The 25,926-nt window shown below is 36.4% G+C and overlaps 1 protein-coding gene across 6 annotated transcripts in view; it reads right to left on the reverse strand.

Moving 5' to 3' along the window:
- The window catches only part of LOC132097925 (cAMP-specific 3',5'-cyclic phosphodiesterase 4D-like), a 105,695-nt gene that overhangs the window by 24,151 nt on the left and 55,618 nt on the right, over positions 1–25,926 (reverse strand). The window contains exon 1 of one of the 6 annotated variants that reach the window (XM_059503929.1): positions 20,313–20,688. The exons of 4 other annotated variants lie outside the window; for them this stretch is intronic. In XM_059503929.1, coding sequence (XP_059359912.1) covers positions 20,313–20,452 — 140 coding nt within the window. In that variant the 5' untranslated portion in view covers positions 20,453–20,688. Of the gene's footprint in view, positions 1–540; positions 679–20,312; positions 20,689–25,926 lie in introns of those variants that run through there. One more of the 6 variants, XM_059503930.1, reaches the window with a different exon arrangement.

Genomic DNA, 25,926 nt, shown 5'->3' on the forward strand with positions numbered 1-25,926 from the left:
TTGGGGAAAGGTAATGTACAAAGATTTTGTATTGCCATATCAGCAACAAAGACTGTGTTAATAGCAAGATGAAAAATTGGGCGGGAGTTATTTGGAAAAGGTAATATAACCACAAAAAACAACAACTATTGCTTCAGTCAGCAGATATTGTAATAAACAGACCATTCTAAACATTACATCATATAAAACATAAACCCAATATCAACATGAGCCATTTGACATTTATAAAAATTAAGCCATTGTTCAATTACATAATGTATACCAGTGTGGTTTTATCATGTTTACTTGCTTACACAAGAGCAATTACAATAATATGCACTCGAAATTTAGCTTGATTGATCCTTAAGACAGTTAGGATACTTGAGACAGTTAGAAAAACAGACGACCACTGCAAAGAAATAATAATAAAAAATTAAAAAGAAAAGAAAAAGCATTAAACCATTGATGCAGTAACTGATACAGACCCAGTGTGTTCTTTTAACCGGTTAAAAAGGTACACTGTAAGCCATATATCTATTTAATGTGGAAGTTTGTATGTACCTGTGTGACCTGAACCAGTGTTTCCTTTTCTTGCCTTTCAGTGAGTTTATATCAAGCCGACGGCCATTCCAAGTAAAAGTGCTAAGAAAGAGAGAAAGAGGAAAACCACCAGGAGATTCACTAGCCATGGTGTCCTGAGAAAACAGACAGCTTGACTTATCCCAAATAAGAGAGCTTCAGCTTTGTGTGAGGAAAATGTCCACGTAACTACTCTGTCCTCATCCCATAATCCAATAACACCTGTCTGTTCTTGCATTCAGCTGGTATGTCGGCAACACAAGCTTCTGTGCTGGTAAACTATCCATGCAACTATGTTAAAAGTAAAAAGAACAATTCTATGCATCTTAAAAAAGCCAATATCTGGCACTTAATCCTCCAAGCATGCAGTAATTGTTCTTACTTTTGAGGCATGGGATTAACTGAATTTCAGTTGAGCAAGATACAAGAAGGTGCTTGTATAACAGGTTGCAACTGTTCATATATTTTCATACTAAGCATATAAAAATGTAACCAAGTTCAGAGTATATTCGGATCCTTATTATTATTTCAAATTCAGGTTTGTTCTGGCACTCTAATGTATTCAAATTTGAGCAAATGTTTCAAAAACACATTTAAATGAAATGCTGTTCTGAAATTTACCATAAAACCTTCTCACAGGGCCATAATAACAAAACAAAAAAACATTTAATATAAAAAATATATAATAATAATAATAAACTATCAAATCTCACAAACTCTAAAGAACCATTTCACATTGCACAACATGATAAACAGCTGTTTGAACAGTTCTGTGGTGACATTTGTTTTCATTTAGTGCTTTCAAAGGAAATAAAAACTCTTTAGGCCTTAAAGTTTTGAACCTACCCTACACTCTTAAAAATAAAAGTTCTTTATTGCCATGTATTGTTCCATGGAAACTTTCAATTGCACAAAAGGTTCTTTAAAGTAAAGAGTTTTTTAGATGGTTACAATTTTCTTTGCACCAAGGCAAAGTGGTTCTTTTAAGAACTGTTTATTGAAAGGTTCTTTAAGGAACCAAAAAATGACACTGAAAAAAAAAAAAAACCCTTTAGGAATCTTTAATTTAAAACGTGTAGAGTGCTTTTGTGTCATCAGCAAAGAAAGTGGAGAGAAAAAAAATGTAAAATGTCTATATGCAGGGCCTTCAGCTACTCTGAATAATACAAAAGCATCTCATCCTCTCGGTCTGCAGCAGATTTGTGAGATCTTGCTGTGAGATGTTACTTCACTCTTCCACCAAAGCAACTGCAAGTTCTCAAACACTTCAAACACACATGGTTTTCCATTGCAAGGACCATCAGCTGTCTCCCTGTAACACTGTCTTTAGCATCTTACATTATGGACATTGCAGTTTATAGCTCCGCCACATCGGCATCTTCGTTCTGGGCCTTTCTTAGAGTCAGCAGAAAGGTCCCTTTAATGTCCTAAGCCAAGGTACTGTAACTGTGACCTTCATTGCCCGCCACTTGTAAACAACTGGGATCTTAAGGATGGTTCCATAGGTATGCACAAACAAGCATGAAAATACAGATTTTTTTCCAATAAAAAACTGTAAAGCTTATTTTATTATCTTTAAAATACAGTATCGTGATTAAGTGATGTTTCTTATTTTTTTGCTATACAGACATCAAGCCAAAATAACTTTAACAAGTACTTAAAGTACTGCATTGGATAGTAGATGAAATGTACTGCTGCATCTCCACATGCATTCATCCCCATATCACACTCCCACTCACCTACAACCAATTATTAGTAAAAATAAATCATCAGGAGTTGAACTAAGAAAAACTACACTATTTTAAAAAGTGTTAAATATATTCTAAATCTGAAAATGTGCTAAACCTCCTACTCATAATTACTTGGAGGAAATAAAACCATGCAGAGAGGAAGACTAAACATTTGCGGCTGACGCCAGCTGAATGTACAACAGAAGGCAGACGATTTGAATGTGTCTGTGCCACTTTACTGAAAAAAATCCTGTTATATAAAATTACTTTGATTTTCCTTTTTTCTTGATCTGAAAACTGTGAATTTATACTTTGCATGTTATCTGATCTGTCCTTTAACTGTCCATTTGTGTGTGTGTGCTTTATTGGCATTAGCATAAGGCACATATCTGATAGCGATTTTCTGTTGTCAAGCATTTGTCTTTGGCCCAATACACAGACTTACACTCTCACACTTACAAACACACACACACATTTACATTTCTCTCAATGTGTACTGTAGTTATTGACACACACCTGCTCCTGAACCTTTATGAATAAAAATTAACACACATTTCTTATGTAAGTTTCCACAGTATCCGATATTTGCCCAGAACAGGTCACAAGTGCCCCTCAATTCTACCTATTTATTGCCATTTATCTAACCGAGGTCTAGATAAAACAGGTTTATCGGTGACAAGAAGCATTAAAGGATCTTTAAGGAAATCAATAGGCTCATAACCAACTGGTTATCACATCCAATAATTAACCACATATTTATATGCATTTTACTTTTAAATTCAGCATCATATGAATAAAAGCTCAAGTATAACCACTGACCTTCAGCATTCACATAGTAAGTGATCCACTATGAAATACGAAACATCTGGAATTCTTTTAATGTTACATTTTATGAGGACAACAATCAAATCTCACATGCTAACATCTCCTGAATTATAATCTAGTCCTAAATCGAATTATAAACATAGCAGCGGACTGCTCTGATGCATGTCTCACACATAAAACTTTACCATTTTCTCCGTGGTTTGATGTCAATAGGTTTGTTGATGGCATATGGCGAACCGTTGATGCAAGCGCTGCGGTAACGGGCGATCCTCTCCAGAGAACAAAGTTCTGAGTTTGCTGGCAAACTCATCGTAGAGTTACAATCAAGGCTGAACAGGTCCTACTACAGCTGAGCAAGCCTTCCTGGGTCAATCTGACCAGTAAAAATGAGAATGGAGAGTGGAGGGATTGAGTGAGGACTGAAGGATGAGCAGAAAGGAAGAGGAGGGAGAAAGAGAGCGAGAGAGAGCAGGAGGTGGGTGAACAAGAAGCAGGCAGGTGCTGAAATCACTGGTGAGATCATTAAGGTCAATCAGCCATTAGTGAACTTTAATAAAGACCATCCAGAGTCAGCGTGTGATTGTCTAAACGTATAAAATCTCACACACACGTTTCGTGGAATTGTCCTGACCTGCTCCAATCATACTTATATTGACTGGCATTTCTAAAAAGCTTTTATGTCCCAACTCTCTGGCCTTAATCAGACAGACGGGGCTGACGCACATCAAGAACACAGTCTCGCAAATGACAAGATGCCACGGACATTATATTTCTACTTTCAGCTAATTTAACCCAGTGCAAAAGCTTTAGATTGTTAATACAGTCTTTCATGTGTACTGGGCCTAATGTATTGTCATACACTGTATGTGTGTAACCAATTAAACTCTGGCATTCAAATGCATGCAACATTGTTTGTGCTACAGACATGAATAATTCTCCAATTTGTTGTCTGCTATTACTTATCTAAGCAATCAGACTACAGGTCAAAACCCACATGGTGGTCCTCTAAAGCCATTAAAATAATTAAATTTTGAAATGCACTTAAAAACAATCAGAAAACCTTAGCAACTACACAGCAATGCCCTGATAACCTCTACCCCTTAACATTGTGACCAAGCACTGCTGACGGTTTGTACAGAAAACATAGTTTATAATATCAAAATTGAAAACATCCAGCACAAATGACTGCACAGAATAACCCCTGATATTAGAAGCTAAACGATGAGAGATACTAAAAAACTGACAGAGCAGTGAGTTTTAGTTTTAGAACCAAGATTCCTCTCCCAGTTCATTATCACTAAAAATTCTGCTTTGTTCACTAGATGGCAGCAGACCAACAGATTATAACAAGCTCAGAACTGGTTAGCCCCTGTTGGGAGATGCCGTAACTACACCATAATGGAGGCAAAGCATCTATATCTAGACAGCCATTCACTAAAGAATGTTTTATAGAAAACATATAAATGCAAACATTTATTATAGGTGAGCCTGACAGAAATTCTGTAGCTCAGTAACTGTATTTTGTGAATTCTGTCAACCATTTATTTTGCAGTTTCTCCTTTAGTGTTCCTTAGATAAAAGGATAACATGATGGCATAAAAACAGTTAACTATTCTTGTAAGTATTGGCAAAGAACATGGAAATGCCAGTAATTTAATAAGACAAATTTTCATTTGAACAGTGTTCAGTCTGTTAAATATGGAAGCCTGTTCCCGCCACTGGATAAAAAATAAAGAAAGATGTAATTGCAACTCTATAAACTTGCAATTCAGACTTTTTTCTCAGAATTTTGAGACATAAATTTGCAATTCTGACTTTATAACTTGCAATTGTGAGAAAAAAATTAGAATTGCAAGAAATAAACTCGCAATTGTGAGAAAAAAAAATCTTAATTGTGACTTTATATCTCGCAATTCTGACTTTATTTCTCAGAATTGCTAGACATAAATTTGCAATTACCTTGTTTTATTTTTTATTCAGTTGCGGAAACGGGCTTCCATAATTAAAAGTATGTGCCTATATTAACATTGTTAGAAAAAAAAACATTTTATACTATAATAATAACCTCATATAGGATCCTCAGACCTTAACAATCAAATCATTATCTAATTCCAAATAGCCTGTCAAAATACCCAGATAATTCCTCAAAGAATTTGTTTTTAATTATTTAGTTTTTTGCCTCACAGTGCAGAGCTGGAATGTAATAAATAAATAACATAATAAAAATAGCAATAATGAATATTGAAATTAATTCAATTAATAGTTCCAGATTAAAAATATATATATAATCAAATATAATTATTAATATATTAAATAATAATTATAAATGCATACAAATATAATAAAAAATTACATTAACAATATTATCAAATGCTGTCTGCAATTCAGCATTTTCACAAAAGACGTGAAAAAAAGAAAATATTTTTCCAGAAGGTATTTTCATTTATGACCACTAGGGAGCACTCTATCACCTGCTGTGACACAGTTACTTTAACAAGGGTCTCTTCTCACTCTGAAACTGAACATCTCATTACAACAGAAGGGTGGGGGGGGGGGGGGGTGCAGTCACAGCATTAGAGAAATGTGTCCAGGGCCAGAAACCCATTACCACACGACACTTATGTAATGATCATAGTGTTTCAAAGCAAAAATCGAATTTGCCACAAAGTACATGAATATATTATATACACATAAATTGAATGAGTTGCTCCGAAATGAGCTTCAGGCATCCAAGTGTGGCGAAACCTCCACATTAACATGCGTTTTTATCGTTCATTACCATCAAACGACAATCAAAGCTGCTAGTGATGAATATCCCCATAAGCCCTGCCAAGTATAGCCTATAATAAACTCAGCTTATCCAGGCTAACCTGCTATGTAATGCCACTGCAACTGCCCTTCCTGAAGACAAAGTGTACGGCTTTGTTTGTAGGCTGGGAGATAGTTCCCATCATCCATCACTGTTCTTCAGTAGAAGGCGAGAAAAAGCCACGCCATCTCTCACTGTCAGTGAGCACCACTGACGTCTCGTCTGCCTCACAGAAACACTGTTCTCTAGTCTCCTGGAAGCAATGCCTATCGTTATCTTGAAGCTATTTTCTTGAGAGATGACAAAGATCTGGTCATGATTCTTGTACCTGTATGAATCATTCAGCAATGGTCAGGAACTGGAACTCCCCCTGGAGTATCTTAAAGCTAAATAACTCGCTCAAGGGCACGGAGGTAGCAGAAAAGTATTCTAACCTTTCTTACTACACCATTGCTGAGAAACTCACACTTTTCATATATATATATATATATATATATATATATTGTTGCCACGACTTACAATCTGCCATATTAATAATTATAACAATCCTGTACTATTTAAATGAAGTAACTTTAAAGGCCATTCACACCAAGAACGATAACAGTATTAGTGTTCACATAAACGCACCATCCTGTTTTGTGAATATTATTTGAGAGTTATTTGATCTGCAGTCTTATATTTGTAAGTTCTCAATGTTTTTAGCATTCATCAGCTGAATAAAATTTCTGAGAGTGATTCCAAAGGTATCGTTCCTCTTTGTCATTATCATTATAGTTGTAGTATGGACTTATTATTAGTTACCACTACAGTTATTGTCCTTGTCCTTTGAACTGAATAAATCTAACTCATCTGCCATTTTTGTTAATTTAACTTCAAAATGTTGCACAATACATACAATTTTTTATTGAATTAAATTTTAATTAACCTGCATTGAGGTTTAAAATTGTAATTGAGAAATTGTAATTGGTTGTGAAAAGCAAACCAATAATCAGGTAAATCTCTGCACATTTTTTCAGTATGATATACATTATCTAATAATATTATTTTATATTGTAGCAGCATTAAATGGAATTGCAAAACTAATGAATTTTCCCAAACAGATGTCCCAATCACATGTTAGTATGCAAATGTGTCCCCGCCTCAAAATCGCACCATTGGTCAAGCTACAAGTTATCATTCTGGACTTCTAAAACAAACAAGAGCATGTTAAAAACACCACAGAACCACAATTGACACAACTTAAGTCCTCAACCTACGAATGGCTTACGAATAAGACTCTTCACATTAGGCTGGGACAGGAAAACATTATTTGTATTTTATAAAATGACTTTTCAGCAATAAGCTTTTAGTATTAAGTCTTAAGCTTGTTCGCAAAGTAAAAGGCACTAGCCCTCATCCTATGAATTAATTTAACACCCGTAGCTAACAACTAGGTGTGCATACCTAAAGCTAATTTTCCAGCTGGTGCAACTCAATCTAATTTGTCTTCTCTGCTGCCTCAATCAGCTTTGTCTCAAAATACACAACTCTATAAAAAAAACACAAACTGCACATGCCCTCTGGGGATGCAAGTAATGCCCTGGCTTGTAGACTGTGCAGTACTCCTGAAACATGATGGATTTCATGGCCTCCCGAGTGGAGCAGAGGGGTTAAACAGCTTTCTCCCCAGTCACCAGGTTTTCACACAGGCCGGTCTGGCTGCACACACACAGCCAGACTGTCGAGGAAGAGTGATCGGCTAATTAGCCTGTCTGCATGTGGCCAATTGTCACATACCTGACTGGCTTATGACGTACCTCACAGTGCTGGCCTTTGGCCAAAGCTGTGTTGAAATCGGTTTACTCTGTAACCTGTGTGTGGTGTGATTTGCTGTATGTATATGTATGTGTATGTCGACCAACAACATTTCTCTTGGTTCGGGTTAAATTCAAACTCCTATAATGTATATTGCCAATATTTAAATGAACAGCTCATAGTTTATTTTCTAGTTCTTACTAGAACCAGGAAGTATGACCATATTAGCCCGGTCCTGTCAACACTGCACTGGCTCCCTATCAAACATCGTATAGATTTTAAAATATTGCTTATTACTTATAAAGCCCTGAATGGTTTAGCACCTCAGTATTTGAATGAGCTCCTTTTACATTATAATCCTCTACGTCCGCTACGTTCTCAAAACTCAGGCAATTTGATAATACCTAGAATATCAAAATCAACTGCGGGCGGCAGATCCTTTTCCTATTTGGGGCCTAAACTCTGGAATAATCTACCTAACATTGTTCGGGAGGCAGACACACTCTTGCAGTTTAAATCTAGATTAAAGACCCATCTCTTTAACCTGTCTTACACATAACTTACTAATATGCTTTTAATATCCAAATCCGTTAAAGGATTTTTAGGCTGCATTAATTAGGTAAACCGGAACCGGGAACACTTCCCATAACACCGGATGTACTTGCTACATCATTAGAAGAATGGCATCTATGCTAATATTAGTCTGTTTCTCTCTTATTCCGAGGTCACCGTAGCCACCAGATCCAGTACGTATCCAGACCAGATGGTGGATCAGCACCTAGAAAGGACCTCTACTGCCCTGAAAGACAGCGGAGACCAGGACAACTAGAGCCCCAGATACAGATCCCCTGTAAAGACCTTGTCTCAGAGGAGCACCAGGACAAGACCATAGGAAACAGATGATTCTTCTGCACAATCTGACTTTGCTGCAGTCTGGAATTGAACTACTGGTTTCGTCTGATCAGAGGAGAACTGGCCCCCCAACTGAGCCTGGTTTCTCCCAAGGTTTTTTCTCCATTCTGTCACCGATGGAGTTTCGGTTCCTTGCCGCTGTCGCCTCTGGCTTGCTTAGTTGGGGTCACTTCATCTACAGCGATATCGTTGACTTGATTGCAAATAAATGCACAGACACTATTTAAACTGAACAGAGATGACATCACTGAATTCAATGATGAACTGCCTTTAACTATCATTTTGCATTATTGACACAGTTTTCCTAATGTTGTTCAGTTGCTTTGACGCAATGTATTTTGTTTAAAGTGCTATATAAATAAAGGTGACTTGACTTGACTTGACTTCTGAGCTACACAAAAGAAGAAAAGGAGAAAATATTATACTTAGTGTATATTATACTTATATTTATAATACAACGTATATATCATTTTAATTTAGCAGTAAGCAGTAAACCTTTTTTTTCATGTATATGGAAAAAAGCCACATGGGTTTGGAATAAAATGACTATGAGTACTATGAATTATTATTTACATTTTAAGAAACTGTATTACAATGCACACACAAAAAAAAACAATCCTCAGTTTCACCTTGTGCACCCAATGAGCTAAAATGCTCCACAGAATTAGAATAATTTTTCACAACTGCTGGTAGTAGGTTTAAATGAACAAGACAGCTTGAATGCCATATGCGTCTGACCATGAACTCAACAAACAGATGAATTAATTTTGGCAGGCACAGTGTGAACTGAACCGTTAATGACAAAACAGACAGATGAAACAGTCCCTAACTTCTGTCACCGCTTGATGAACATTGCTCCATGGGAATTTTTGTGCGAAATAACAAGGATTTGTGGGACCCTCTTTGTCTCATCAGTTTCAGATTCTCAAGACAACGTGGTATAATAATGCCTGAAGAAAACTATTCAATCGTATTCACATTCATCTCTATGGCAGCTGTTTAATTGTCGCAGAACCCCTTTAAAGGGATAGTTTACACAAAAATGACAATTTGCTGGAAATTTACCTCAGGCGATCCAAAGATAAGTGACTTCAATCACAATAATGATGAATGGTGGATTTTTTTCTTAAAAACATGCAGCTTTTCACCTCACAAGATGTTCATTGATGGACTGGAATGGTGTGGATTACTAGTGGATTATTGTGATGCAAATCAGCTGTTTGGACTCTTATTCTGACGGCACCCATTCACTGCAGAGGATCCATAGATGATCAATTTGAAATGCTAAATTTCTCCAAATCTTTTCAGATGAAGAAACAAAGACATCTACATCTTGGATGGCTTGAAAGTGAGCAAATTTTCTCAAAATGTAAATTTTTGGATGAACTATTCAAGTTTGCCATTTAATCTTCCATCTTTGCACAAAGGAACAACTGACATTTTTGAGCCCTCAGTGGTAAATCACCTCAGCTCAGTCGTAAATGCCATGTGAATAATCATGACAACACAAGAACAAGCACCAAGCCCTAACTAGCTACTATCCTGAGCTGTTAACGTGTGAAACTGTCAAGTCTCACACTTTTAAGAGGCTCCAGAAAGAACTGGACAATGAAAAAAACACCAACTGCAAAAAAAAAAAATCTTATTTGTTCCTTGCAAAAAACATTTTTTAAATAACTTTTTGAATTGATTTTGAATGACCGTCAGTGGATGGTCAAGATGATTTTTAGAACCTGACAGTTTAGTTTGATCTGGATCAAACCTTGAGCACTTGGATATGCAGCTAAAGTTTAAGTAAAATTGCTTTATTTTTCATTCTTTTAAAGATGCAGTGTGTGCCCTAAAATATTTGATTCAGAAGATCAAAGTATATTAGCCGTCTGCCTTGCATGTGTAATTATATGACTCATTTAAACATTAAATAATCGGAAAATGTTACAGGCTTGTTATCTCATTGGGTGGAGTCAAGAGCTCTCAGCCTCTGTGATAAATCTTATACATGCTCGAGGAGCTCCGAGTCTGGGGCTTCAGGGCTCTATCACAGATAAAAGTCAGCTTTAATAAAAAATATTTCAATCATGAGGCACAAAGAAAATGAACACATGAGTTTTTTATAAAGCCCAAATGTTGTTTTATCACTGAATATTCATGTAAAATGACATTTTTTGCGACCATCAAGGCCTTTAAAAACCAAGGCAAATGTTATTACATCTGTATTAAGCTTAATTCATTATATTTTAAAGACTCAGCAGAGCGAGAGCAGCAAAATAGTCAAACTCTATTCAATGTTACCAAGGTTACTGGAGATGCGTTCAAGGAAAACCCAGATGACAAGTCTGAAAGGACAAAAACAAAGTCTTACATACAGTCACTAACAAAGACAGACAAGAGAGCGCAATACCCAGCACTGTAGTGCTGTGGGTCCAAATGGGTGTGTTGCCCATAGATTTGAATATTTAACTAACACAGCCAAACATAGCCCACATTTCTGTATATTATTTGATTTCAAGCTAGTATGCAAAAGAGAACACCTAGGTATTGACAGCACAACAGTAGACAACACAAGTCTCACAAAGCACAAAATCATGCAGCCTCAAATAAGCATTCTAGCTATTCATGTGGCAGTTTGTTTTGTAGCTGGTGTACTCATGTGAAGATACTAGCAGCATGTGGCTGTTGTAATAGAATTACACAAAGCTGAATGATCTCATATTGGTGACAGTATGAGAGCATAATGACATCATCAGCATAGGTTCTAGAACAAGAGTCTGCAGTTGAAAGACATTTAGTAGAGGCTTACTGTATATATCTATATATTAATAATTCATCATAAATATATAAAAACGGATATCAAATTGCCTCTGCATTAGGGCTGGGCGATATACACAAAAAAATGATATCTCGATATTGTCAAAATTTTTACGATATTCGATATATATCTCGATATGTTTGCATTTGCATTTAAATAATAAAAAATAAAACATGATTTTCTTTTGCCCATTAAAAAAAAAAAACTATTTAGATTAAACAGCTAATTTAAGCAGTTAAAAAATCTAGACCAAGAGGTCACTTACTGCTTTTTATTAAATGAATGCATGTAGGCCTATATGTAACTGAAGCAGTGCAAATTAAGTAACAGTTACAGAAAGTGCATTCTTCTTTTTAGTGCATGCAATTCACAATTTAAACTATGCAACTGGGATAAGTATTTTATTTAAAAAAATTTAACAAGTTTTTAAGCTAAGAACACAGGTCTGTCAACTGTCTGTGGTTTTAAGAGAAGCTCTGTGGCATGAAACTATGTTCCTACTGACACTAAAAACCCTCTTAGATGGGGAGCTAGTTGCTGAAGCACATAGCTATTTCTTATATATAAATATATATAAATGAATACCAAAGAATTTTGCATTCTCTCTGTCTATATTATGGAAACTGGTAAACATATCAGTGAAATTCCCCAATAGTAATTCCAAATGGCCATAGCCTATGTTTCTCTATTCAAACATCAGCGTTCGAGTAAGTGCATTTATTTTGCGATCACAAATGCAAACAATACAGTTGAGATCTCACGACAGAACACAGACCGGCTGAATGACGCTTTCATTAGATCGCTCAATTCCAGCTTGTTAGTGTTTTCAGATTATCGTCAGCGGCTCTTCCGCAATGAGGAGTGAGCACGTGCGCGTGGTTGCCAGATTGCTTAAAATAAGCAAACACCGGGCAGAAAATGTATCCTTGTAACAGTGGAGCTCTGATTCGGAGATTTAAACTCTTGTTATCTGGCAACCGCTATCATTACAGCTCTCGTAGTAGAGGGGCGTAGAGCAGTCAGCAGTTACAGGTTCCTTTTTTGGACATTCGGCGCGTTCTTTTGGGAAAGTATGCTTGAATTTGAAATATTCGATATTCCCGATATATTCAAATTGTACATCGTCGTCAAAATTATTCCGATGTTATCGCTAATATTCGATATATCGCCCAGCCCTACTCTGCATTCACATTTAATATTTTGAGTTTTTACCCTTTAAAGCAAAAAAAACAAAAACTATGCATAGGATTTTTTATATTTTTTATTAAGACAATAATTGTATCTCTAAATTCTGATTGGTTGAGCCTGTGAGTGCACATTCTATACTCAAGACCATATGAAATCAACACGTTGAGTGTGCAAAAACAGATTGCTTTGACTGACAAACATCTTTTAATTATACATCTGATGCATTTGTTTTGAATGTAATAAAACCATAAATAAACGTGTTGTCTGTCATTTATATATCTGTCATGTTGCCAACAATTCAAACCATTGGCAAGAGCAGCTTGTTTTTGTTTTTTTCAACAGGAAAGGCATGGTTTAATTTGAGTTCAGCACAACTTTGTTTTGAAACAAGAATGACGCAAAACATGAAAATGGGTTGACTGAAAAGTTATCAATGGCATAATGCATCTACAACAAGGATGAGTTGTTTTATTTAAGAATTTCTAAATACAATCAAACTACAAACCAGACTTTCAATTTCACTCTTTTGTTAAATTTCTAGTCAGCAAAATTAAACACTGAGTATGTAAAAGCACATTCACATCTACAGCCAGGATAAACTTTGAAACTGTCTTCAAGAACTTGAAAATAAATTCAAACTATGAACTAGACTTTAACTTTTGCTCTTTTTTTAGATTTTTGGTCAGCTACTTAAAGCTGAATACTGGCTATTAAGATTTTAGTATAGAAAAGCACAAACAAGTCATTAGCATAGACAACATGCTATCTTTGTCTAAAAGCTATGTGTAACAGAAGGTTTGGCTCCACTAGGTGAGAATGTAAAATGTAGTGTGGATTGTACTAAATTATAAACATCTGAATGTGAGACTTCCCTCACATAGTCTTTTTGCCAGAACTGTTAATAATGAAAAGACTGAATTTTACATTAATGTCAAATGTTCTGACTGCAGGATCAGAAAACTGCAATTTGCACTGTAAACTGTGATTTTTCATTGAAAAGCCTATGTAATTTGTCTGTTTATGGGAATCTGGTCCTAAGACAATGTTAAAATAAAAACAGAATATACAGACAATCTTAACTGTTGAAGGTGTTGTAAATCTCAGAGTCTGGCGTTCAGAAGAACCTGGAGGCTAAATGGCAGCATCAGTGAGGAAGGACCAGAGAAGATAAGAAGAAACACATCCACAGAATTATGTCATTGAATGTAAATCTCAAAACAAAGGCTTACAACTGCTCCTTGCCTCTCTGGTAGCTCCCTGTTGAAATGCTTCATGGACGTTCTTTCTATGTAACGTAACACTTACACTTTTTATGCTTTGTTATGCCATAAGCATTTCCACAATAATCACACTGCAGTACTGACCTTTCTCTTTCCAAAGATTAAATGGACTGAGGGAGGATGTTGTGGGGAAATTAGAACACAATGCAAATTGAAAAAGTCAAGGGCAAATTGCAGTTTCCTCTTAAAAGCTGCGTAATAAAAGTTCCTGGGCTTAGACTTGAGACTAGAAAATGATATACTGTTGAAAATTATATCTGGTTGATATATACTGTATATACTTTGTATGTATGTTATGAGTTTGCTGGCGATTTAAATTTGAACAAAATTGCCTATATGACTTTTAAATATAGTATATCACATTATTTTGTAGCAATAAGATATTGCAATGTACTGTATATCAGATTTCATCAACAGTATAACGTGTTCAATTGCTCCTTTCATATACAGTAGCACTATCAGTTCAGACAGAGTAGGCAATACTCATTTTTATATATATATATATATATATATATATATATATATATATATATATATATATTAGGGCTGTTAAGCAATTAAAGTTTTTAATCTAATTAAAATTACTCCCAGAAATTACTCCCAAAAGATAATTCATTGATAAGTCATTGTTGTGCAAAGCATCAAACAGAGATTACAAAAATTAGGTTCAGCAAGAAATATTTTGTTGCTCAAATGTATTACATACAGCCTACTCTTTTGGACCATGTGAGTAAATTATGACAGAATTGTCATTTTTGGTTGGGTGAACTATAACTTTAATAATTTATTTTCTTAATTTTATTATTATTACAATGAAAACATGAAATTATTTCTTTAATGAAATGATACTCTAAATAATAAACTAAAACTGCCAGTAGGTGGTGGTAAATGTCTTGATGATTAAGTCATCGAGTCATTTATTCATTCGTTTGATTCGTTCAAATGGCTGATTAATTCAGGAGTGAAGTAAAGGGTTCTTTATGAATGGTTCATTGATTCATTAGGATTATTCGACTTGAAGCGGATTATCACCATCAGACCGACCGGTGTGTGACATCAAAGAACCGCAAGAGCTTTAGAGAGCAGATGACTCACGGTACTTTGACGTCATACACCGACCGGTCTGTGCAGCGCCACTTCAAATCCAGTGAACCTATGGCCAATGGTTCATCGCGTTAAATGGTTCACCCAAATAGTTCAAAACGTGGATTAAGAAATGAAATGCCACTGTGGGTTGCTCGGATATGAACATTTCTGCTTTGTCTTTATCTTCTGGTTGGCAAAATTGAGCAAAACAGACAACATTGTGTCTAAAATAACACAATATTAACTTCTTAATGAACTGTTGTATAAGATGAGTATCACATTTACACTAGTGTGATATCGCACTTAGCCTACTCCTCGTGTGATATTTTTTAACTATGTGATGTAAATATGAGACACGATCTCAAACGGGCGTTTTGCCCCATATCTTGAATTTTAGGGATATTCTTTAGGCTCCATCACGCAGTAAATCATTGCTCTGCCTCATATTAGTCATCAATCGACTGTATGAAATGGCAGATGATCCACATAGGTCTGGGCCGGGTTATTAATTATTATATCATTTGTACAAAAGCAAGCCATGTATCAGGCCAATGTAGGAAAAACATTGGCTTGCAGCTGAATTTGAAAAGGAATATATTCTGTCTGTGAAGATAAAACTGTACTGTTTAGTGAGGCATACTCAATATAAAAAAAGGAAACTGACAGATCAATACAGACTTATGAAATATCTGATGGAGAGTTCAAAACTAATTTTCTGTACTTGACGGCCTCTAGTACTGGTTTTGATACAAATATTTTTCTTCTACTTTCTACTATACATACACATATATAGCAGTAAATATTACAAACAAATATAAAATAAATACTTTAATAATTAAGTATCAAATCTGCATGTTCACAGTTCTCTGATGTTGGTTATGGTCCCATGACATGCAGGTAAACAAATAAAATATTTATTTTTTTCAGTGAGTGTTTTATTTTAATTCATTTTAAAATTATTTGGTTGAGTTAAAAAATTAGCTTTTAAAAATTAAAAATTTTAAAATTATTAGCTTTTCATTAAACTCTCAAACCCCCGGCAGTTCTTTCACAAACCCAGTTTAGAAAGCATTGACGTAATATAATGTACTTCATGATGTTGATAACAAATAATGGAATATATTTTCTTACTTTCTGTATTTTTATACCAATATGGTACACAATTATCCTATTTAAATCAATGTGAAACGAGATCAAGAGTGTAACTAAGTCAAAAGTAAATAAGTATCTAAAATGTCATTAATTTCATTATTCACATTGCAAGTGACCCTTCTCCTGCACAGATTAACAGTAGCCAAATAAGCATGAATAAAGTTAACGGTCTTCATATTTCTCGCAACTTAAGGTGTCAAAATAAAATAAAAGGCTCTCGGAATGGGATTCACAAATGTGAGCCACCAATCCCACCCCTGCAGTTGTAAGACAGCTTTTACACAAGAGCACTAATGGCGATGAAACGTAAGGCTGTGCGTCACACGCTTTCAAGAACGGATGCCACCTTGGATCAACAACAGTATTTTACAGCACCATGAACCCTGTGTGTTTGCATGGGAAGGGGGTCTCTGAGTGATCTCCATTCCTCATAAAACCAAGAGATCATTGGAAGTGTTGTAACGACTGGGTGAAGGAGTGGCAGGAAGCAAGTGCGAGATTAATGAGATTTAATGAAGACAATGAGACTATACAAAACTGAGACACAAATAATGCTGGGAGGAATGCACAGTCCAAGATGGTGGTGAGGAATGACGAATTTGGAAGGCGGAGGTGAGTTGGCAGCAGGAGATGGTGACACAGGAACTGCGGGGAAACGAGCCGAAGGTAAGTGGTGTTGCTTTGTGGTGGGTTGTGTAGAGTGGACGGGGTTCCGGGGAGACATGGACATCCAACGCCGAAACACACAAGAAAGCAAGGCATAGGTTACAAACATGAAACAACGCTCTCACGAACACAAGACGCTAGACAAGCCAATATATAGGGATGAGTAATGAGTGACAGCTGTTGCTGATGACAATTAACAGAGACGCCCACAAACTAATCAGTGCTGACGCGTAACACACAGACTTCACCCTTAAAGTACAAAACCCAGAGATCACGGTTTACCAACCGTGACTAGTGTTCCCTCTCATTATTTTAAGTCCTTTTCAACACCTCCACACTGTCTGAGACGTCTTTCAGTACATGGGGCACTGCAAATGAATTGGGGTCGTAGCTTATTTGTTCCTGAGCAAGCTGTTCTCTGGATTACTTCTAGTGCTATGTGATATGCCATGCAAAAGTGCATGCTGTGAGCTCACAATAAGCTACTGAGTGCACAACTCAGAGGCATTACAATTATTCTGCTACAATGTTGTTTTTGACTTTGAATGAATGACTTTGTGTGCCTTAGGCCATGTCCACACGTACACATGAATTTTAATAAACAGTTTTTCCTTTTTCCGTTTTAAAAAAAATCTCTGTCCACATGAAAACGCAAATGCCTGCTATGATGCACTGTCAAGAGCATGCCAAACCAACAGATAGCGATATAATCTCAACTGTAAAGCCATGTTGGCCAATCAGAAGCCTGAAAAAGCCTTTCCAGTAGGCAGAGATAACAGCATAGGCTCTGACGTCACAAGCCAAAACTCCAGTTTCGCTGTCTACATGACAACACTGCAGCTGAAGTTTTTTAAAATCTTCACCCTGGCAGGCGTATTCAAAACTGTTCAGTTTCAATGACCTGGTGCTGCGTTTGTGTGTGGATGAATGGCCAATTCGCGTAGAAAAGCTGTGGTTTTAAAATTAGCCACGTTCGTGTGGATTGGGCCTAAAAGACAAGCATCCACATATAACAGAAAATTAGCATAGCAACTGCTGTCATCCCAAACAAATAAACAACACTGAAAAGGTGCTGTTGAGTAGGGGTGAAAGTTGCATGTAAAGTAACAATGCTGTTTTTTGGTTAGTCACGTAACCCATTGTCCCTTAAAGGAAGCTACAGCGCTAATCCTTAGCGTACTTTCTGTTGCATCCATTAAGCGATAAGCTATCATCAACTGCACAAACAGATTGTGTAAGACTGACTATCCATGTATGAAATGCGGCAGCCCACACACTGACATGAGAGATGTTTTGAAACACACAGGAAATATGATGGCAGCGACGAATCGGGTTAGCGATGGTGGGCCGCTAAAGATGCTAGCCGCTTCAGGCACTATTCTTCCTGCATCAACAGGGTTGGAAACACGGACGAGGCTAACTGCCGCCCGCTGACTGTGCTGACACTGTGTTCTTATTGTGAACTAATAGCGAGACACCCACTCGTTCCTAACTGTTGTCAAGGAGCCCAGCGGCAGATTCAATAAAGCATCTATCAGCCAAGCCTCTCCGCTGAGCTAAAGGGATGAGAAGTGCTACACAAGCGCCTGTATTTCCAGGGAAAATCAGCGCCTTGGCAAGTCCACGGTCAGGGATTACGTGATGGGCCTGCAGTAAATCAGGAAAAAAAAATGTCCCTGTGTTTGATAGAAGAGAGGGCTGCTGTAAAGCATTCATAATTTCATGATAGAAAAGAAACCAGTGCCATTTTCTAAATACTTGTTTTTCATGTTCATCACGAGAAAGCTTTTAAAAAACAAAATCCATTTAATTAACATCACAATAGATCGCATAATGCTGACTATTTCAAATAATTTTTGCAAAATTACAAATTGTTAAAGGATTTGTTTTAAATAAGACCAAAAAAGAAATATTAAAGTATCATAAAGATTTGTTCATTTTGGGCCAGTTTTACTAAACAGGGCAAATTAGTGTTAGAGCACAATTCCATAAAAGTGGCGATGGGAGGGGAAAATTTTCCATGTAATTTACTGACAATGCGCACATTAAAGAACACAGACGCAGTCAGATCACTTCCATAATGACCAGCGCAATCTACCAAGAGCAGCGCAAATTTAAACATTAAACATACTTTTTGGGGATTTAAAAAAATGGCACAAATAATTAATCTCTTCAAACGGTAGTAAATCTGCGTGATTCAATTTAATAATCTCCTCGCATAAATTTTGCAAAGGGAAATTCCACAAATACATATTCAATAAGGTCAGGCGCAAAAATAACTGTCCACACCTTTTCAGCGCTAATTCTTCTCTGCGCGTCTTTAGTAAATACTAACAGTACTATTTTAAAATCTGTATGCTAATTTGCATGTAGAAATACAGACTGTGTAATAATACAGATTAATCAGAAAAACAGAATTAATAAGTTATACATAAGCACTAAGGCCCTGTCCACACGAACGTGGTTATTTGTAATACCGCATCTTTTTCTATGTGGTTTACTGTTCGTCCACACGCAAACATAGCACCAGGTCAAGTTTTTCAAAAACTCCAGTTGCAGTGTTGTCATGTAGACAGCGAAAAGTTTTTGGCTTGTGACATCGTTATCTCTGCCTACTGGAAACTTTTTCAGGCTTCTGATTAGCCACCATGACTTTACATTTGAGATTATATTGCCAGCTGTTGGCTTGCCATGCCCTTGACAGTACATCACAGCATGCATTTGCGTTTTCATGTGGAGAGAGATTTTTTTAAAGTGGAAAAACGAAAAACTTGTTGAGCACCAAATCAGCATATCAGAATGATTTCTGAAAAATCAAGTGACACTGAACACACAGGAATAGATTACATTTTAAAATATGAAACAATATTTCACAATACTACTGTTTTACTGCATTTTAAACAGTCAGATAGATCTATTTTTTCTATTTGTATGTATTTGTGTGTATGAAAATACATTATTTTAGTACTACATGAATTATATTATATACAAATACAATAGCAAATAAAATTATTCAAATATAAACAGTGCATCTCATCCTTAAGAGTATGAGCTAGAAATGAACTAAGTAAAATCATACTTTTATTTTACAAGGTTTTTATAGAAGTTCTGCTCTGATAGGCTTACAAACACAAACTGCTCTGATGAAATTATAACAGCCTCCCTTGCTAATCTGCTTTTGATATATACCCTCATCTGTGAACCTGCTCAGGCGTTTAATGCTGGATGAAGCCGCAGGAAATGAGACCACCATTTAACAGTAAATTTACCCTGAATGGCAAGCTGGCAGATGAGAGCCCGGCAACCTGTGACTAAGCATCAATTCACACAACTGACACACATACACACCCAAACAGACATGTGCTCTCAATCACATACAGTACAACACAACCAAAACAATGAGCACGTAAAAAGTGCTGGATGTTCTTTGACGCACTGTTGTGTTGTGGACGCTGCCTAACCAAAAACACCAACACACATTACATGCTAAAGGAAAGTCTCACCATATCCAGGAATGCCTTCGGAGAGGAAGGCTGCTCAAGCATATCATTCTCCCCTCTCGAACCCTGTGATTGCGGCTGGACTTCATTGAACGACAGATTTTCAAGAGTTTCTCAACAAGCTCTTCATGAATCCTTCTCATTGAGAGAAAAGACTATGTGACTACTGTGGGTTTAAGTGGTGTCCGTGTCCATAATGTCTTCTTCCTGCCATCATGCCATGTGGAGTCTGGTTTGGTTTAATCCACTGTTACTTTGCCATAGTTTAATGTTGATGAAGAAAAAAAACCCATAACCTGTTACAAAATCAGTAATCAAGCTACTCTATTAAGCCTTTAAGAGAAGACAATTGAAACCCCTCTAAAATTTACAGTGGATTGCGTAACGTCTAGATAGAGCAGCCGTCCCAACTGATGTTCGTTGTGTTTATATGGAAAACGCTTGACCACATTCCTCCTTCCTATCCACGTGACGATATCAAATCTTTGTTTTTTCCTGTTGCCAGTGATATATTTCCTCTCGGATCACAAAGAGCAGGGCGCTAGAGTTCAGCAAGTATATAACGCCCTAAGTCCTACAGTGTTTCAATCACATCAGCTTTATCCACCTTTTTCCTGAACATTAAAGTCTGTTTTTGTTTTCCTGGTGTTTTATGTGAGTGATTCATGTACCTCAGGGGTACATGCAACTTCTTAAAAGTAAGGGCAATTTCTACACATAGTAGGTTTCTAAAAGACGATTTTTGCAGTGATGCCATAGAAGAACCTTTCAACAAACAGTTCCAAAACAACAATATTTATAAGAATCTAAAGAACCTTTTGTGCTTTCCCACAAATGTTTAAAGGTTCTTCATGGAACCATAGATGCCAATAAGAAACCTTTATTTTGCTTTTTGGTCCATAAAATTAAAGTCAGTGGGGTACTATGTTGTTTTAGACCCCACTGACATTCAAGATATCTTACGACAGAAGAAAATCAGGTTTTGCAATGGCATTAGTGCAAGTAAATGGTTTTTGTGTGAATCATTAAAAAAAAAAAAAAAAAGTCCGGCCAGTCGACAAAAAAAGTATTTCATAGATACCCCTCACTTTCACACATATGCTCCTGCTCATATATTTAAAACATTTTTGTTTTGTTAATCCGTCTGGTGTTCATTGTGGAGGCAATGTCTCTCTTGAACAAAACATCCCTGTTGTATGAGTGTGTGTTTGTGTGGGAGGAAAACACATTGCAGGCCTGGGTGAAACTACTGTTCATGTGCAGATCTACTTCCCTGTCGGCATGTGGTCATCCTCTTCGACCCCATGACGAGAGCTCCTGCTGCCCTCTTCGTTCCAGCAGCTAAAGCCTATCGATTCGGTCAGTGAAAGCTGGACTCTTTAGCTTTTTAACACAACAAATGACACCTCAAACTGAAAGAGAAAGAGAGAAGACCTTGGGATGCTGCACTGGGGTACGGTGACAAGACAATTTCTCTCTTTTTATCATATGTGACATGTTTTTAGCCAGAGCAAATATGGGTCAAAATGTTTATTTTTATTTTAAGGCAAAAATCATTAGGTTATTAAAGGGATAATTAACCCAAAAATTTAAATTCTGTCATCATTTACTCACCATTATGTCATTCCAAACCTGTATGAGCTGAGTTGAGAAGATATTTTGAAGATTGCTGGTAATCAAACAGTTGTTGGTTCCCATTGAGTTCCATAGTAGGAAACTAAATACTATGGAAGTCAATGGGAACCACCAACTGTTTGATTACCAGGAATCTTCAAAATATATTTTTATGTTCAGCATAAGAAAGCAACTCATACAGGAGTAAATGATGACAGAATTCCATGTTCCATCATGTTGCATGAAGATATTTTTTAAAATTACCTACTGTAAATATATCAAAGCTTAATTTTTGTTTAGTAATCTGTCTTGCTAAGAACTTCATTAAGGCAATTTTCTCAATATTTAGATTTTTTTGCACCCTCAGATTCCAGATTTTCAAATAGTTGTATCTCGGCCAAATATTGTCCTATCATAACAAACCATACCAATGGAAAGCTTATTTATTCAGCTTGTATAAATTTTAATAAAAAAAATAAAACTACTCTTATGACTGGTTTTGTGGTCCAGGGTCACATATATCCACAGAGACACAATAGCAGCCATCTCATCATACCTATTTTATACTTTTTTCATATAATCTAAATATCAAAATATTACAAAAACTGGCACCTGCCAACAAATGATTCTCGAAATTTTGGAGTCTGTAAGAATTCTCATATGCACACCCGGGTTGGATTGTCATGTGGGTTTTTTAATAATATTACTTTTGCAGTTTATAACATAGCTATCCTTAAATGAAAATAATCTGCAAAGTTGTTAATCAAAAAAGTGCATGATAAATAAAGATACTTTCTCTCAAAAGAGAAAGTCAGTTCTGAATGGCCTTTAACGAGTCGTCACATTTGCATAATCCCACCTGTCCGCGAAATACAAACAGTTTTACCAGCCCACAAAGACTTCCGCTAGTTTTGTTTGAATCATGTTGAGAAGACACTGTGTTCAAGGATACCACAGAAATACAATCCGAACCTTTTGTTGCATGCATGTCACCAAGGACTGCTTCTCTAATCTTTGTTGGGTTCTAATCTTCTTTATTTGGACTTGGTTTTTGTATTTTATGTCATTATTATAAGAATGGATTGGAGCACTATATAGTTTTATGTAAAGGTAATTTGTCAGTGGTAGCACTCGCTAGCTGGCTCAAGGACTCCTCTCTGTGCCAATCACAACAGGCTTGGCCAGCTGACCAATCAGAGCAGAGTAAGCTTATGGAAGGGAGGGGTTTACTCCGAACTTGCTTGGATCAAATCGTTTCAAAATCATTGTCAAATGACTTTAATATTAAATGTATATTCTGAGAAAATTACAATGTTTTTTGACCTTAGATGCATTTAAACCTGTTGTAAGGGACTCCAAGGGACACTTCAAAATACCATATGATCTGCTCTATAAATAAAAGATGCCCTAAAAAGAGTAATATTGTGAAATATAACTGCAGTTTAAAATACCTTTTCTATTTTAATATATTTAAAAATGTAATTTACTCCTATGATGGCCAAGCTGAATTTTCAGCAGTATTACTCCAGTCTTCAGTATTACATGATCATTCAGAATTCATTCTGATATGCTGATTTAGTGCTCAAGTAATATATCTTATTATCATCAACATTAAAAACTATTGTTGTGCTGCTTTTTTGTGTGTGTGGAAACTGATAATTTTGTATTGATCCTTTGATTCTGAAAAATATTCAAAAGACAGCATGTATTTAAGATAGAATTATTTTGTAAAAGTATTTACTGTAAATTTTGATCAACTTAATCTATTTTGAATATTAAAGTATCGATTTGTCAAAAAAAAAAAACCTTTTTAAATGTTCCATATCATGCAGTTCGATATCACATGATCGAACAAAGTAATCTGTCAACATAAGCTACAACTGACAGGAAACAGGCATAGAAGAGAATTTTAAAAAGTCTCCTGGAAGTAAATTAGAATACAGAATTGAAGAGAGAGTTTCTTTCTTTGTGAAAGAAAGTTTCAATTATATTCAGCAGTGGAGCTCTTTGATACTTGTCACAAAATAGCTTATTTGCTATTGTACAATGAAGGCATTGTAGGATTTATCTACCAAAAACCTACACACTTGTTTTAACACAGTAGTTCTCAACTGATTTAACAAAGTGTATATTGTTCAATGTACAAAAGCAAACAAAAACCCTTAAAACATTACCATGAACGGCATAGACCCAACAATAAGCAACTCCTGAACCATAACAATAAACATCTGAATTGGAAATCTGACAATTTTGCTAATGCATAAACAATAGCCAAAGTGCAGGAGCGCAGATGGCACTAGGGACGGAGGGGACATGAACCCCCCAGATTCATAGTAACCAGATCCGTCCCCCTCAGTGTCTCAATGAAAGGCTCTATTGGTAAACAGAGGATTAATCTGAGTTTCCGCTATTTACATTAGTCTAAGTAGAAGCGACCCGGCCTGCCGCTCCTTAAATGTGTACTAAACGATTTTTGAAAACACACTTTTGACCGCAGTGTCTGAGTGAGTCCCAAAACACACTTGTAGCCAATCAGCGGTAAGGGGGCGTGTCTTGTCCTGATAGCGAGAAGAGAGCACTCAATTTGAGTGCACACAGGACGCATATTACATTTAGCAGATGCTTTTATTCAAAATGAGCATATTAGCAGATCGACTACAGATTGAGAGAGATGGCAGATAAAAAAGAGGGTTTACAATCAGGCAAGAGGCAGGACAAGGGATGCACCGAAATGAAAATTCTTGGCCGAAACCGAAAACCGAAAAAGAGAAAACCAAGGCCGAAAACCGAAACCGAAAGAAATTATCCCAATTATTAGTACCATTGCATTTATTGCTATGACCGTGTACTAACTTTACTAAAATTAAAACATTGCAATTGCATAAATTAATATTAAAGTTTCAAAGATAATTACAATTACATAAATTATAAAAAAACATAAAAATGCATAATTACAAATTATGCAAATATTTATTAAGCACATTGCAACAATGCACAGTATAAAATAAAATTCAAACTAAAATTTAATCCCACTCATCTGTATATTAAATAATAATGTACAGGCCTACTGGCCTGCAGAAAGGTTTTAAAATTAACTGTTCTCTCATAAAAAGTGCATTTAGGTGAAGAGCATTTGAAATTTTTCTCTGTAGTACTAGAAAGTGCATTACTTCTCCAGTAGGCAAGACTGTTATCACTTCTGGGGATGGGGACTTCAGACAGATAACCATCTAGCTGTTGAGCAGTTGAGCTTGTCATCTGCCTGACATTTGAGAAATATTTGAGAGAGTGTATTTAAATAGGGCCAGGGCATAAATATACATTTTTATCAAATTAAAGCAGAAATCTAGCAAAAAATCTAGCAGAAATATGGCTACAATCTGATATTATGCATGTATATGTATATGTGTGTGTATTATATATGCAGAGACGAGTCTTTTTTTTTTTGCGCTCTGATCTCAGTCTCCTGCGCTTGGCGCTTCTCCGTCTCCACGCGGGTTCTCCGCATCCAGCGCGGCCTGGAGCATTTCTCGTGTGCTCTGCCATATTTCCGCGTCCAAGTAATGGTCTTTATAACGCGGATCAAGCACATTCGCGATGAAGTGCGGAGGATCCGAAAAGATCTCAGTGAGACGTGTGCTAACAGACTCTATAAGACTGTACTTTTCTTTGTTTTCACTTCGTGGTCCGTCTCAATCTCTTTGTTAGGAGACGCTTTAGTGCTGCGAATAAAGGAATAAGAATAGAGAGAATGTTCTCTATTAAGACCCACTGGTGTGAAGTGAATGACGCGGGGAGCTCGTGGTCTGCGCTATGCAGGTGCACGTGCAGGTCGCGGTTTCTGTTTGCGTCATCATAACATTTCGGCCGTGTTGTTTCGGTAATAAAAGTGTTTCGGCCGAAAACCGAAAATGCACTTTTTGGCCATTTTCGGCCGAAAATTTTCGGTGGCCGAATATTCGGTGCATCCCTAGGCAGGACCCACGTAAATATCGGGGCAGCT

This window comes from Carassius carassius, chromosome 21 (assembly GCF_963082965.1).
Source record: "Carassius carassius chromosome 21, fCarCar2.1, whole genome shotgun sequence".
Classification (NCBI taxonomy): Eukaryota; Metazoa; Chordata; class Actinopteri; order Cypriniformes; family Cyprinidae; genus Carassius; species Carassius carassius.